The sequence below is a fragment of the Nicrophorus vespilloides genome, unplaced genomic scaffold (assembly GCF_001412225.1).
Source record: "Nicrophorus vespilloides isolate i.1.1-1 unplaced genomic scaffold, Nicve_v1.0, whole genome shotgun sequence".
Taxonomy (NCBI): Eukaryota; Metazoa; Arthropoda; class Insecta; order Coleoptera; family Silphidae; genus Nicrophorus; species Nicrophorus vespilloides.
In genome coordinates, this window is record NW_017096074.1 from 583 (window position 1) to 16,123 (window position 15,541).

Here is a 15,541-nt window from a genome sequence, read left to right on the forward strand (position 1 = left end):
ATTGGCAGGCTCCGTTCTGGACATACTCTCGCTCCAATACATCTTCATAGAGTTGGACTATCTATCAGCGATCTATGCTCCTGAAGAGAGACAGGAACAGTCAACCACATCCTGTTTGGATGTCCAAACAACGCAGCATCTACTGTCCACCATCTCTTCCATGAACATCCAGTTGCCAACTTCCATAGACACTCTTTTAGCGGAAAATCGTCCTGAAATCTTTAAGGCTTTAGCCAATTTTGTATTGACCACGGATACTTCCTTATAAAATAACAGCCAATCATCACTAACAACCATTCCGAGGTCCCCTCAGCCGGGACCCCGATTCGTACTCCACCTATCCTCTAAACTCTCCACTACAATACATATTGCGATTGGCTAAATGGAAGAGGCTCCTCCTAGAGGGAGGTAGCAGGCGGAAGCAAAAAAAGAAAATAGAATTACTTGGCGTTAATATCGGCGCCGTGGTCCAATAGGAAGAGGGCGGTCGTCGAATCTTCCTTCATGATGGCTTGATGCAGCAGCGTTAAATCCTTTCCGTTTCTCACGTTAACATCCGCATCGCCGCGTATCAGGATGGGCACCAGCTCCATGTTACCCACTTGCAGCGACAGACTCAACGGGGTGTCGCCTTCCGAATCCCGAACGTTGAAATTAACGCTCGTCATTTTCTCGCTCGAATTGAACGCGATAAACGTTTCGATGCACGTCTTCGCATTGGCCAGAACGGCGTAATGGAGAGCGGCCCGCCTCGAAACGTTCGTAAGCACGTTCGGATTTGCACCCAGCTCCAGCAGTTTCGAGACGAAAGTCGAACTGTTCTTCGAGCACGCCGTATGCAGGATGCTCTCACCTTCCGCATTAGCATGATTGTAGTTCTGTGTGTGGTCCAGCAAGAAGAGGGCAGCATCGTTCGCACCATCCAAGAGCAACACCTGCAGAAGATTGTCGCAGGTGTCGCTGTAGACGGGATTAGACTGCACGTCGTGATCCAGTAAGCCGAGTGCATACGAATCCTCTCCGCACTCGTACTTCTTCATGGCATAATAGAGCGGCGTGTGCTCCTGGCTTGTGCGTAGATTGATATCCAAGGTCGGCTGCTTAAGGAGCAGCTCAAAGACGGGTCTGTTATCCGATATTATTGAGATATGAAGGGCGGTACTGAAATTTCCCATTCGTTATTTCAGATAGATACTTTTATTCGTTCACTTACTATCCATGTCTGTTTTGCCCGTTCAGATTCGCGTTTCTGTTGATCAACTTCTCTGCAATCTTGATGGCGTCTTCGATGTTGTTCGTTCCGGCAATTAGGTGAAGCGCCGACTCGTTTTCGTTGCGCGTAGTTAATGTCGCATCGCATTTGGACTCCAGCAGGAAGAGAGCGGAGAAAGAGTCGTCCTGCTTGATGGAGCGATGGAGAAGCGTCTCCCCTGCTGCATCCCTGATATCGATGTCGGCGTTGTGTTCCACCAAAGTCTTTGCGATGCTACCGTTGTGACACCGAAGTGCCATGTCCAAGGGAAGTTCTCCATTTGGACTCCACACGTTCACAATATCCGACAACTAGAAATATTAAATGTCATCATCAGTTCATCATGTAACTTCTCACCTAATCATATTACGTTTATATATTATTAGTTTACGTTTTACTGTCTGAAATTCTTCACTTGATACATTAAGGGCGTCGGAAATCGAAAAAGTTTGGGAACCTCTCGTTTAATATAAGCAACCATTAAATTATTTCATAGTTGGTAATTTTGAATTTTTTAAATTTTCAAGTCAAACCTTCTCTTCGATATTAATAATTGAGGATCTCTTAAAAATGAAGAGAAAGTTGAAAAGGAAGAGGATTTGCTGTTAAACTACTGTTCGTTCTTTCACTACAAAAGGTAATATAAGATAATTTTGTTGAAAATTTGCTACAACTTTTGTAAACCTCAAATTTTAACAAATTACAAATTTAGCAGCAATAATAGCAATTTGTTCTAAACATCCAGCTGCAATCACATCTTTTTAAATGTTGATTTCAATGACCAGATGTTTCTTGCTATGACTAATGCGACACATTATCACAAAATACCCATCTGAATTGTATGAAAAGTATTTGCAAAAGCCTAGAGAAGAATCAAAAGTTATTACTTTAATTAAAACTCGACTTTTTAAAAAATATTGACGACTGAATTTTGCTTTTAGTGATGAATAGATAAGAGAAAGTAAAGAGGATTTTAAGTCCCAACTACTGTTCGTTCTTTCACTATTAAAGGAAATTGTAATTTTCAAGTCCTAAGAAAATATGGTTTCAAAATTTCCGAGTTGTACATATTTTTGTAAATAAATGAGGAAAATACTTTTAAATTATTTAATGAAAATCAATTATTTGTCATCAACCAGAGACATATACAGTGGAACCTCGTTTAACGAACAATTTGCTTAACGAGCAAAATAAATTTTAAGAAAAATGACTCACTTAACGAGTGACAATGATTGCGCGTCTTCTACATCATTTTAAAAAAAAACTTTTGTACACACATTTTGTGTATTTTTGAATGTGTGGAACGGATTAAACTCATTAAGCGAGGTTCCACTATATAATAAATAACTTAGAAACGTTCGTTTTACGAACAGATGATTGTTATGATTATAAATCGGCAAATTGTAAAACCTTGAACTAATTGAAATTGTAATTAATCGCATGCCGTGTGATGAATACGTTTCTTTCTTCTTGCTATTAACATTATTGTCATACAAACTCGAATATAAATATATCAAATTCTCATATAGTATAATATTCCATGTGACCTACATAAAGCAACATTATCGTGTCTACTGAATAGCTAAATAACAAACTTATTTATATTTTTGGAAAGTACGAAAATACTTTGGAAATTATCTACTTCTACTTCTACTTTAGAATGTAATTCAGTAATCAGTTTAAAAGTTATATAACCTTATAAAAACCAATTGTATTTATGTATTATTATTAATAAATCTAATCCGAAACAACGTAAAGTAATGAACTCATCGGACACAGCAAGAAAAAACATTGTCGGTCATTGAGACACGCATTAAAAGTCCGTTGAATAACTGTTACATATAATGAGTACAATTGTTTAAACTTGTTTACGACGATGTAGCGAATATGGTGTTGTTTTATGCTCGAATTACTTTGAAAATCGGTCAACTACCTGAAAGGCGCCATCCAAACAACCTTTTCAGACAATTCGCAACATAGAGAAGAAAGTTCTCATTGTATGAAAGAAGATTAATAGATTGTTTATTGTAGATTGAAAAGTCGTTGGCGTAACAAGATATAAACAGTTGTTTATTAATAATTTCTGCAAGTCTGAATCACGAGTTTCCAAGAAGCATGCGACGCGGCGCCCGGTATTTTTAGTGCGCGCGTTTTTTTCTTTTCTTCTCTTCTCTTATGTATCTGTCTCCTCTCTGCCTCATGTCGTAAACCGGTTCAATTGGAAGCAGAACCGTTACGTGCCGAAGAATGTTACAAAGCAAACTGTAATTGCGAAGAATTGCGACTAAATGCTGATACTAGATGCTTCAGATGGATACAGACAAGAGGTGTATGATGATAATGCTGAGGTCAACGTTGACGTATATATAGATGTATATATGCGAAGGAGGGGGGCGATGAAGAAGGAGAGGAGTGAAAAAAATATAGGGGGCTTCGTAATATGCGTGAGGCTAAAAGCCTCCCGACCGACAATACCAGACACCCGACTCTATACAACAGCTGATTCAGTTGGCCAACGAACATGAAAGTGGAAGCAACAAATGTGCCTTAGCCTGTTGTACGACGAAACGAATTATCTGTGAGCATGTGAAGAAGAAGCCTCCTTCTCCTCCACCACCACACGAGTGCATCGAACTGGATTATCATCATCATCATCAATGAACTACCCACCGTGAGCAGACGATAGATCAAGGAATGCCACGCGCGTGATTGACGTTGTTTTTTTTTGTTGTTGCAATTTTAATAAACAATCTCTGAAGAATCGAAGGAGAAGATAATAATGATGATGATGATGAAAAGCGCGACGGCATCCCCTGCCACGCTGATCCTTCTGGCGGCGTTTGCCCTGGTCGCAAGTAAGACAAAACCTTTTGAATGAATGAATAACTAAGTAAGTCGAGGGTGGGTTTTTTCGACGACGGAAGACCGGTCGCATCCCCCACGTTGATTCACTTTGTTGCCATGGCGACGTACACGTAATTTCCATTGGTCGAAGACACACGCACGCCCGCTCCGATCCGATCCCATTTGGGCAGAATTAGAAACAACGAAAAACAATTTTGTCGCAAATTCGGAAATTGTATTACGTAATCGTTTCCGCCCAAATGTTATGTAAATTATGCCGAATCGTTAATGATGATGAAAGTGAAAGGTCAGTGGCCCGAATTGGTTCGATCCAATATTTCATTTATTCTACTGCTTTAGAGATTATTGTAGATTTATTAAGAAATAAATTGATAATTTTCAAAGATAAAACATATATTAGTTTAGATAAAATATACATTTTTTACAACAAAAAGAAAATGACATAATACAATAGTTAAATTTTAAAGTGAACAAAAATTGGAAATGAAATTAGTTTGAAAACAATAGCCACTAAATATCTAATAGAATTCGGAATTGTTTGAGTCATATTATTGATCTAGGAAGTAATAAAAGCAAAATAAACTAATTTAACTTTATATTTAAGTTTAATTTAATATTTCCTAAAGCAATACTTTTAGAATTCCCAATTATGATTTGAAAAACTGGATGATTTATTGTCAGGAAGAAAACAATAGCCACTAAATATCTAATAGAATTCGGAATTGTTTGAGTCATATTATTGATCTAGGATAGTGATAAAAGCAAAACAAAAGTTAAGATCTATCGAACTTTCCTAATTTAACTTTAAGTTTAATTTAATATTTCCTAAAGCAATACTTTTAGAATTCCCGATTATGATTTGAAAAACTGGATGATTTATTGTCAGGAAGTAGTTGTTAACTAACGATCGGTTAATTCTAAAGTGGACGTTAGATTTGCGTTGTGTACTTTTATAGATAAAATGACTTAGGTAAGCGGTAATGATAGTTAATGGACGTTTTAATTGCGTCTTTCGATATTTAAACTGAATCAGCGCTGAAACGAAGGTAGCTTGTGCGAGATGAAAAGTGAAAGGTGTCTGCAATTACATAAATAATAACTGCACTAGATTGAATTTTGTTTGAGAAGGTGGATTCAGGAAACGAAATGAAGTACAAGCCCTACCCGCATCTGACTTCCTTTTTAGTGAACGAAGAAGACATCGAAGAAGAGACTAATCCGTGCGTTGTTATCATTATGAATGGGACGTGGCGATGCCATAACAAAAAGGGACGTACGTGCTCAACAATTTGTTGCGAGTGTGAACGACCGAAAATGCTTCGAAAAGTCTCTAATCCAAACAACGCTTCCTCCTATTTAGAACTGATTACGATTACACACATCCTCATTATCGCACCGAAACTAACCGCATTCAAATGAGTATATCGCTGCGTAACATCAACAACAACGACGACGAACTGAAGAAGGAAAAGGAATAAAGAAAGTTTCAAGCAAATAAAGAAATTTTCTGGTGAAGCCAAGCGGTTTTCACGTAACCGCAGACCCAATTTCGAAGTGTAACAGTAAAACTAAATCCTTTGGTTTGCTGTTACGCAACAATCATCGCCCATTTAATCGAAGAATAAAACTAATTGTTGATGTATTAATTGAAAGCAAGGCCGAGAATGTTAAACTGTTACATCTTATGTTTTATAATATAAAGATAGATTGAGAGAGAGAATAATTGAGAATTTTGTGAATGAGGTCGTAGACTTTTTGGCTAAGATTCAAAGGCGAATCTAAATAAACTTTGGTTATCGAAATTTTAAATGCGTAACAGTTTGTTTATTTATACACACGCACACAAACATCAAGGACTGGAAAAAATTTAAGTCTGTGCAAACTGGTTTAATTGTTTGCGCGATAATCGAGATCGGAATAAGAGGAGAACAAACGAGATTAATAATTGTAAATGGTAAGAAAATCCGAGAAAGGAAAATAATCAGATCGAAAAGCGTGCGTGACAAGGCCAAGAAGTTGTCCAGCGAATGGTGGTGTTGTGGCTAATTTACAAATTGATAACGAGTGTTTCAATATCGTTTTGGTGTGTTCGTATGGACAATGTTGATGCGAGAAGAGAGGAAAGTTGATGAGAAAAATCGAAACAGGAAGCGATGCGATTCGACTATCGAGTGAGTGGCCTTCCGAATTACGAACACACAACACAAAGAGCGGAATCCTCGACCGCCCACGCGCGTCGACAACAACACCAAAAGTGTTGAACAATGATGCCTAAATGATGCCCTATCTGTAAGGAAGTGCGATGAGCAATGTTATTGGAAATTGTCAACGTGACCATTTGCAAACTCATTGTTATGACTTACTAAAGCAGACAATATACAAATAATAATTTACTACTTAGTTGTATAATTAATGATATTTATGTAAATATCAATTATTTTAATTTTAGACTATTTCATTTTATCAAACAACTAACGAGTTTAATCCGTTCAAAAATTTCCGGATTTTTACTCTTATATTGAAACGTATACAAAACATACACATAATATGTGTACACAAGTTTTAAAAATGATCTAGCAGGCGCGCATTCCGGGACGAGTGACAATCGTTATGCGAGGTTCCTCTGTATATATATTTCAAATACTTATTCGTAATTATCAGTTTTATAAATAATTCATTTTAAATGGTTTCATGTTATTCTAAATATATTTTAAACACGTACTTAAAATACTGATTATAAATTTTATCAGCTCTCTACGTAAATTTTATTTCAAATGATCTAACCTTAAGATCAGAGAGTTGAACCGAAATTAATTTCGTTCCAGATTCGGTTACGGTTCGTCTAAAAATTTCGGTTCTGTAACCGGTTGAAATAAAAATTTAAAAACGAAAAACCATCTAAAAGCAGACATGAAAGAAAGCGATTATGAATTAATATAATGAAAAAGTAATTGAACCGACATTAAAATTTCGTTCCGGTTTCGATTTTTCGTTCCGGTTACAGTTCAGTTAAAAATTCCGGTTAATTTCTGTTTACGGTTCGACTCTGCCCAAAATGAAAACCTGAATATTTACACACACAATTTTCATTAGCTTAAGGGTTTATTTTTTCATATTCACTTAAATAAAGTAGAGAAATTGAAACATCTTATTAAATAAATAAGTGATTTCAATAAACGTTTCATGAAGTAAACAGAAGAATTTAAGAAAGATTTACATTTAGTTTTAGTCATTCAATTCTTTATAGACTTTATGACCCATTACATGATAACTGCAGTATATTCCATCATTTCCATTGTGACTATCTACATTTTCCTATCAGCATTTCCTTTACATATTTTTTTGTTTTTTTTGTTTCGGTGAAATAACGAGAAAATGATGAAATGCAAAAGGACTTAAATGTTACTGACAACAAAATTTAAATTGTTTTTTTTTTCGATACAGAATGTAACACATTTTATTTTTAATTATCATTTTATCAACGGTCTGTGTACAAACGTAAACTTCATTTTATTTGTTAATGTTATACCGAATGAAACCTTGAACCACAAATATTTACACAAAATAATGTTTGGATTTCCTAAATATTAGTAATATCATAGATCACTTCATGGAAATCGTTACAATTTAACTTTGATAAAATGTTGCGCAAAATAAAACTCACACTCGTTCTATATATAAATTGTAAAAACTTCTTATTTCATTGCTTGTACAAACAAACAAAAAAAAGAAACATACATTTGCAGATCAAATTAGTATGTGCATACGTTTTCGAATTGGATTTTCAAGGAATGAGAATAGTCATAACGCAAATGAGTTCTTCTCAATTCTCATTTTGAATCATTGGCACGTAAAAATGCATCATGCAATTGTTCGGAAATGCAAAACGAACGAGTGTAATTGGTTCAACGTTAATGAGCGTCATTAAAATAAATACTAATAGATTGCACCACCTCCGCGAACGCTGTTTTTTTTTATTTTAAGCATATCTGAAAAAAAAATGTTTTCCTGACCTCAGCTTTCGCCAATTTATTTATTTTAATAACACTCAGCAATTACGATCGTTTCCCTTTTTACGTGCAGCTATTTTTCCATTCCCTTCATTCGTGCACGGCTGTAATTCGAATTTTTTCTATCCCTCGGAGGTTGGTTTAATTGCATGACGGCGCGAAAGTGGGTCGCCCGGCCCGGACACCGCCTCCTCCTCCTCCTCCTCTTTTCCCCCTTCAGCCGCCCAATTCGAAACGTGCGAACGAGCACGAAATTCTTTTGAGGGAGAGAGGTCAAAACGCGAATTGTGGCTAAATATAGCACGATTTAATTAATTAATTAATTATCTCACCTCGACGCTGAAACAGCATTATTTCATATGACGAAATTCGCTGTAATGTATTTTGCATGTACTTTTATAATTTACTCGCTTGTTCCATTCCCATTTTATTATTCAACTGGGCGTTGCGCAACTTGCGATTGGACGATTGTTATCGTGTAAACATTTTTTTAGACACGCTCCAGTTGTGGGAATTATAAATAACACATAATCATAGTCTTTCGTCCTTTGGTATTGATTTGCAACTTGAATGCTGAGTTTTTTGTTTCGATCTGTTCGCAGCGTTACCATCGGCTGAGGGCGTTCTGAAGTGCTTCAGATGCACCGTGACTCCGCCCTCTGCGTTCTCGAACGAACCGGAACGCCTCTGCTCAAAATTCGACTACTCGGATAGGTACATCGTCGAGTGTCCATACTCGACGCTCTGCATGAAGAAGCATTTTACAGTGAATCTAACAGGTACAATCAATAATAAACAATAATTGCTGATGCTAATAATATTGATGTTTCCAGTGCCCATCAACGGCACGGTTCGCGATTGCGCCAAGCAACGCTACGACTACCAAGACTTCGTCAACGGGAAATGGCAATTGGAAGTGGCGATCGAGGAGCCCTACGAGGAAGGCTGCACGAAGGCCGACGATAAAGGCTATCGGTCGTCCTCGTCGACGTTCTGCTATTGCCGAGGCGACCTCTGCAACTCCGCCCCCAAAACAGAGAACCACGCCTTCGTCGCTACTCTCACAATCGCTGTGATCTTTACATTCAAATATCCTTTCAGGATACTTTAAATCCCTATAATTTTATATATATATATATATACTGTACTATGATATATTTGATTTGATTTTTATTTTTAAACGAATCACTCTTTCTTTCAATTATTTTAATATGTACTATGACAAATATATTAGGCAACCAAATCTACTCTCTTTAAAAATATACTTTATACAAATTTTCCTCCCATCGTTTCTCTTGATCCAAATAAATACATTTATACATACATTATACATATGTGCAAGAACTAGTACTAGAATTGTATATTGTAAACTGAAACTCACCCGTGACGCATTCTCGACTAAGCAGAGAAAAACGACATCTTCCCTCTGAAGACGGACGGCTGAATGAAGAGGTAATTGCGTCTTGTTCTTCAACATTTTATAAAGCAACGGTCCAGACATGTGCTCGAAATCCGAACTGTTCAAATCGTTCCAATGCGTGGAGATCAACCCTGAGCAATATTCCCTCAAGTTTTTCGCTTCGATTTCCTCCGCCACCGAATAAAACTTAACGCAGCTCCTTATATCCACATTATTGATGAGGATCTGCTCGCAGCTCTCCACCAGAACGCCGAGCTTAAACTGATGCGCTTGCCTGATTATCTTCAACGTGAGATTGTTGTCCATGAAATGAATTTCATTGGTGTACAGCCACTTGACGATGTTCTCGGCCACATCGCTTTCCATGTGGCTCCAATCCAATCGAGTTCCTTTCAGGGACTCCTCATTGAAGATCTCCGAGCGTGCACTCAAAACCAGCTTGTGACATGCAATCGACTTATCTTTCAGGTTGATCTCCACATCGCTGTAGGTTTTCGAATCGTACAGACTGGCCACAGTGTTCAGCAGACGGGCAGCGAATGTGCTCTCATCCTCTATCCCATCAATGCCATTGCTTGCAGAGATATTGTAATATTTCTTCTCGATTTCGTTGTACTTGCTTTGGAGCTTCGAGTATTGGTCTTTCAGCAGAGACAAGTGTTGCTGCAGCTTGTTGACCTCAGTTTGTGCTGAAAAATTCAAACGAAAATCCAGTTAGCTGATGAGAAAATGCGTTTATCTAATGTTTTACCCATTATCGACGTTAATAATGGCACAATTGCATTCAATTAGAAACGGCTTTTCAAAAGTACGCCCCGAATTTATAACCACAAATTACTGCTACTTTGACAGCTGTCAAAATATAGATTAATTAAGTCGCAAGTAGGTGGTGAATTAATTTTGTTAACAACAACAACAACCACAAATATATATATATATGTATAGTTATTTAGTTATGCAACAAAACGAACAAAGTTAGAAGCAACTTTTGTTTTCAATTTAGGTGCATTGCAAGATTGATAACATATACGGTTTATCTTCAATAATTGGACGAGAATTGTGTTGATTAGGGAGATGTTTATTGTTAGATGTTTATTAAGTGAAGACGCTTCTAGTATTTTCTAATATTCTACAAGAAAAACCCTAAACTGATGTTTGACAGTTAGACAAATCGGTCAGCTGTTTTTGTTTTGTTTCTGTTCGTAGACAAAAAAAAGCCACCTGTTCTTTTTCTTTGTCCGTGATAGAAATATTAAAATTTGAATATCAGCTTAGAGTTATGTGATTTTTTTTAATTGATCGATTGGGCATAATAATGGCAATGTCCAAAGATTGGGAACATCCTTGGACTATTGAGGAAATAGTTGAGAATGCACCAAATTGGAATTTGGCAGGAGATGCAGGTTTACTGAGGCACTTGGAACAATTCTCTGAGGTAAGATGTTACATGCACAATATTTGTCTTCATCTAATCTATTTTCTGCGTGTGTAGAATTTATTTAAGAGAGCTGGAGAAGTGAATGGATCCCTCGATGAGCTCTTGGATAATCTGGACAAGACTGCTATTAATTTAGACTTGGTGAAGAACCAATTTTTGAGTCTGCAAAATACCCAGTTCATTGAAAGTCGTGTTTACGAAGATGATGAGGTTCTGGATTCCAAGAAGGAAGATGTTACCAACGTAGTATATTTTATTATTGCAATGTTATTATGCTTTGAATGCTAATATTTGTAGGTTGAGAAGAAAGTGTTGGATGAAGAGAAAAAGAAAAACATTACAAATGCAGTGTTGAAGGGTATTGAACTGCTTGATGAATATTACGATAAAGTGACTGTCGATGGAAGTGACAGTGAGGATGATGTTGATGGTGTCAGGTATGAAAAAACAATAAATTTCAGATTCAATTCTAATTTCAGTGTTAATTTCAGTTATGTTTTGCAACCAAAGAATCCCTATTTGCAAAGACCGTTGCCTTACGTGATTGGTACCGAGCAATGGTACAAGAATTGGCACGTGGGACTAGAGGATTCGTCGAGTGAAGAGGAAGCCGAAGAACCGGATAAATTTAGCGATACCGATTCTGAGAGCAATTTACCGATCGCTGACCGTCGCAGAATCGAAAGTACAAGCGATTCCGGAACGGACGTTTCTTTAAATCACAGTAAACCTCAAGCCGTGATCAATGATACCGATTCAAGTGGCACCGATAATTCCATTCCAGTTAAGGTAATTTCTTCAATTACTTTCTGTAGAAAAATTTAAGAGAATTTGTAATTATTGTAGATGCCTCCGTCCAGTCAAAGTTTTGCCGATCAGCTTGCCGCGCGTCTCGGAAATATCGCTGTTGAGAGCACCAAAGAACTTGAAGTTAACAGACGACCCATCAACATTCCGAAACCGCAAGGTAAATAATCTGTTTTTGGGCGCAAAGACTATAGTAATTTTTTGTTAAATTTATTAGTTGGTCTATTCACAAACGAGCCTCCACCTTTGGAAGAATCCGAAGACGACGAGGATAAGCAAGGGATGTTTTCTGGAGGCAAAGATCTGTTCCAGAACGAGGATGTATCGTTCTGGGGTCAAAAGAATCCTCCGCAATACGACGAACCGAAGAAGAAAACGCGAGGTTTATTCGATGAAAGCGACGATGAAGAAGCATTTACGAGTTCTAATCAGACGCAGCCAAATTCGTTCCTGAAACCGTACACCAACAACACTTTGGCGTCGAGCTTCCTCAGTAATGAACCGCCTGAAATCATCGAGGCACCAAAAACTAAGAAGGTAATTGCAAATATTGAACTGAACATGAATTCACAAATAATTTGTTTAGGAGCCATCAGCTGGTATTATCGGAAGAAACAGTACGTTAGCTGGAATTCTACCCAAGCGAACCGATAGCAGTTCCGAAGAAGAAGTAATTATTGAATCAAGTAAATCTATAGTTGAAGATAAAACTGCGGTCAAGAGTGTTTCGAAGAAACCAAGCTTATTCGATGATGCGGATGATTTGTTCAAAGATGATCTCTTCTCCGATGTTAAGACTTTCTCAGATAAGAAGAAACTCAGCTTGTTCGACAATGATGATGATGATGAGGCAGAGGAGTCGTTTCCGAAGATCGAGAAGAGGAAAGAGAACTTATTCGATAGCGACGAAGATATATTCACCAGTTCGAAGGTGGAACAGGAGAGAGATCATGTGAAAAGGACGTTCGTGCCGAGTTTATTCGACGATGCTCCTCCAGATTTGGACGATTGGGACACGAAATCCGATAACAACGATCTTGACGATGATGACATTTATGATACCAAAAAAGAAGTCGATCAAAATCAGAAGAAATTCTCATTATTTGATGATGAACCACCGGATTTTGATTTCGTTCCGAAGAATGCGTCTATCTTTGACGATACAGATGATGCGAAAATAAAAAGTGGCGGTTTGTTCGATGATGATTTGGACTTTAAAAAAGCCAATAATAAAATGGAAATTAACTTGTTCAGTGATGATGATTTGGAGAAAAACCGGTTGTTCGAAGATAAAAATGTGAACTTATTCGATGACAAAGAGGAGGAAATTCCAAGCGTCGATGATCAAAACAAGACTAACGATATTCCTAGTGTGATTGCGGAGGATTGTAGAGAATCTGACGTTGTTTCAGAAGTTAATAAAGAAATTACTGTCGAAGTAGATACAAAACCGAATAATCAAAGAATAACAAAAAAGAAAATTAGTTTGTTTGATGATGATCTTGAGACTGAGGATTTGTTTGCTAAGGTAATTGATAATGAAGAAACAAAGAAAGATATCGTGAAGAATCAAGATGATGTAAAAAGTGTTGAAAATAATAATTCAAAGTTAACGAATAAACCGATTGTTATTGGAAGAAAGAACACTTTAGCTGGAGCTTTGCCTAAACGTATGGATAGCAGTTCCGATGATGATTTGTTATTTTCCAATGCTGAAGTTCGTGGAAAAGCGAAGAGCGTCGATTTATTCGACAGTGAAAAGGTTGATGATGAAGATAAATTGTCTGAATCGTTGCCTAATGATGATTTCTTTTCTGCGGTAACGGATCATGAAGAAAACAATCTGCAGGATTGTAAAGAAACAAAGAGTATTGATTTGTTTGGCAGTGAAAAGAAGGACATTGAAAATCCTAAGATTGAAGGAAATAATACGTTGTCGAAGCCAATGGATAATAGTTCTGATGATGATTTGTTTTCTTCAGCAATAGATCATGAAGAAACCAATTTGCTTGATGATACACAGCGGGATCAGAACAAGTCGAAGGAAGTTGATTTATTACAAAATAATGAAGAAGCTAAGTTAACAAATAAACCGATCGTTCTGCCAAGAAAAGTTGCTAAGATGAAGGAAAACCTTTCGGAGGATTCGAGCAGAAAACCGGAAGAAAAAGTTTTACCGTCGAAACTGAAGCACAATCTGAACATCAATGTTGCTGCATTGATGCCAGGTGCGTCCCTGCCTAAGAGTTTCATGGTAAAATCCCATAGTCTCGAAGATGCTAAGGTGGAGCAGCCGTTAATCGTTCACGCTCAGAGCAATAAAGATGTGCGATTACCGGAGGATGCGCCAGAGGATAACCTGCTTCCGAGCATCACGAAGAGCAGGGCTCGAATTGCGGTGAAGAGGAAACCGTCGACGAGACGCGGTCGTCAGGAGTCGATACGAAGGAACCGCGAGAGAAGCGAGGACAGAATCGAGGACACGAAGAACAACAACGTCGAGAGGAATTTGGATTTCCTAAACAGAAATGCGACTCAAAGCGAGATCAGCCAGATCGGAGACGAAGATAAAAACGAGAGGAGCAAACCTGATGGAGGTAACGAGAAGGGACCAGTCGAATATGAAGATTTCTTGAACGATAGTTACTCTGGAGGCATTCACAGACAAGTGGAAATGCCGCCTAAAGCCACGTCCTCGCTGAAGAAGGAAGAGCCGAAAAAGAAAGAAACGCTGAAAAAGGAAGCGCCGAAGAAGATGAAAGGACTCTTCGATGACGACGACATCGATATATTCGCCGATTTGAAGAAGACGTCCTCAGCGAAACGTAAGAAACCCAAAGGACTGTTCGACGACGACGACGAAGATGATATCTTTGGAAACGTCAGCGAAGTGTCCTCCGCGTCCACATCAAAGAAACCAGTAAAATCGAACTCGCTTTTCGACGATGTCAGCGACGATAACGACGATATTTTCAGCACGAAAAGAACTGCTTCGGTAAAACCCACAAAACCCGCGGAGAAGAAGCGGATCAGCAAAACCGTTCCTCTCACGAAGAGCTCAGACGATGGAAAGATCCTGGACGATCCTCTAGATTTATTTACGAATCAATGATACTGTTACTCTCATCGCAATTGTTATGATACACTTTTAGAAGTTAAAGAAATTATGTTATTTTTGAGATTTGTTTTTTTTTAATTATTGATTTGTTACGTTTATGCAGAAGTATTTATTAAATGTAATTATACATTGCAATTATCAAACCGTTTTCCTTCATTTATTCTACATTATTTTTAATTATCTCGGTTTTCGCAAAAAAGTGAAGAAAACAAATTACTTTGATTGATGATGATTACAGGTATGTGTGGCAGCTGCGATCTTTGGAACGATCGCATTATAATATAAGTTGCTTCGTGCATACAAATTGATCAAAACATTTTTATTGCAACATGAGATTGTTTCTGTTCGTTTCTTGTCTCCAATTGGCTGCTCAAGCCATGGATCTTCGTGAGTTCGCAAGAAAATAACTTTTTTTTTTGTTTGATTACTTGAAAATTCTTGCAGCTTCCGAATTGTTGATATGCAAGAAGGGTGATACTGACTGCATTGCTAAATCCATCAAATCCGCTCTTTTACTTTTGAAAAATGGTAAATTTATTTGTTTTTATTATTCAATTCATCAGCTGTTAACTTTGTCTGAACTTTAGGTAGAAAGGATTTGGGTATACCACCAATTGATCCCATCCATTTA

The 15,541-nt window shown here is 37.5% G+C and overlaps 3 protein-coding genes across 5 annotated transcripts; 2 read left to right on the top strand and 1 right to left on the bottom strand.

Moving 5' to 3' along the window:
* Nucleotides 1-365: 365 nt before the first annotated feature.
* On the bottom strand, nt 366-10,401 carry LOC108569373 (rabankyrin-5-like). The gene is made up of 4 exons (XM_017930894.1): nt 10,299-10,401; nt 9,509-10,236; nt 1,214-1,563; nt 366-1,161 (listed from the first exon to the last, which is right to left on the bottom strand). The coding sequence occupies exons 1-4, from the start codon at nt 10,300-10,302 to the stop codon at nt 441-443; spliced, it is 1,803 nt and encodes a 600-aa protein (XP_017786383.1). The 5' UTR covers nt 10,303-10,401; the 3' UTR covers nt 366-440.
* Nucleotides 3,678-9,386, top strand: LOC108569374. 3 transcript variants are annotated; one of them, XM_017930896.1, is made up of 4 exons: nt 3,678-3,923; nt 4,012-4,107; nt 8,730-8,906; nt 8,961-9,386. In XM_017930896.1, exons 2-4 carry the CDS (start codon nt 4,032-4,034, stop codon nt 9,236-9,238), a joined length of 531 nt encoding a protein of 176 aa, XP_017786385.1. In that variant the 5' UTR covers nt 3,678-3,923; nt 4,012-4,031; the 3' UTR covers nt 9,239-9,386. The 3 variants fall into 3 exon arrangements, with proteins under 3 accessions (XP_017786385.1, XP_017786384.1, XP_017786386.1); XM_017930895.1 differs by having other exon boundaries at nt 3,679-4,107; XM_017930897.1 differs by lacking the exons at nt 3,678-3,923; nt 4,012-4,107 and adding an exon at nt 4,144-4,403.
* Nucleotides 10,402-10,773: 372 nt separating the features above from the next.
* On the top strand, nt 10,774-14,971 carry LOC108569372 (WASH complex subunit FAM21). The gene is made up of 7 exons (XM_017930893.1): nt 10,774-10,982; nt 11,040-11,228; nt 11,283-11,422; nt 11,477-11,774; nt 11,832-11,952; nt 12,010-12,329; nt 12,379-14,971. The coding sequence occupies exons 1-7, from the start codon at nt 10,863-10,865 to the stop codon at nt 14,902-14,904; spliced, it is 3,714 nt and encodes a 1,237-aa protein (XP_017786382.1). The 5' UTR covers nt 10,774-10,862; the 3' UTR covers nt 14,905-14,971.
* Nucleotides 14,972-15,541: the final 570 nt, after the last annotated feature.

What these genes read in the sequence shown, in the direction of transcription:
- LOC108569373 (XM_017930894.1), bottom strand. An exon ending in TAGTCGAGAATGCGTCACGG is followed by an intron (nt 1,564 to 9,508) that starts GTGAGTTTCAGT and finishes TAATATTTCTAG; the next exon opens with TTGTCGGATATTGTGAACGT. An exon ending in GGGCAAAACAGACATGGATA is followed by an intron (nt 1,162 to 1,213) that starts GTAAGTGAACGA and finishes GGGAAATTTCAG; the next exon opens with TACCGCCCTTCATATCTCAA.
- LOC108569372 (XM_017930893.1), top strand. Translation starts at nt 10,863, where the DNA reads ATGGCAATGTCCAAAGATTGGGAACATCCTTGGACTATTGAGGAAATA. An exon ending in ACTTGGAACAATTCTCTGAG is followed by an intron (nt 10,983 to 11,039) that starts GTAAGATGTTAC and finishes CTGCGTGTGTAG; the next exon opens with AATTTATTTAAGAGAGCTGG. An exon ending in AGAAGGAAGATGTTACCAAC is followed by an intron (nt 11,229 to 11,282) that starts GTAGTATATTTT and finishes TAATATTTGTAG; the next exon opens with GTTGAGAAGAAAGTGTTGGA.
- LOC108569374 (XM_017930896.1), top strand. Translation starts at nt 4,032, where the DNA reads ATGATGATGATGATGAAAAGCGCGACGGCATCCCCTGCCACGCTGATC. An exon ending in GGCGTTTGCCCTGGTCGCAA is followed by an intron (nt 4,108 to 8,729) that starts GTAAGACAAAAC and finishes ATCTGTTCGCAG; the next exon opens with CGTTACCATCGGCTGAGGGC. An exon ending in TTTTACAGTGAATCTAACAG is followed by an intron (nt 8,907 to 8,960) that starts GTACAATCAATA and finishes TGATGTTTCCAG; the next exon opens with TGCCCATCAACGGCACGGTT.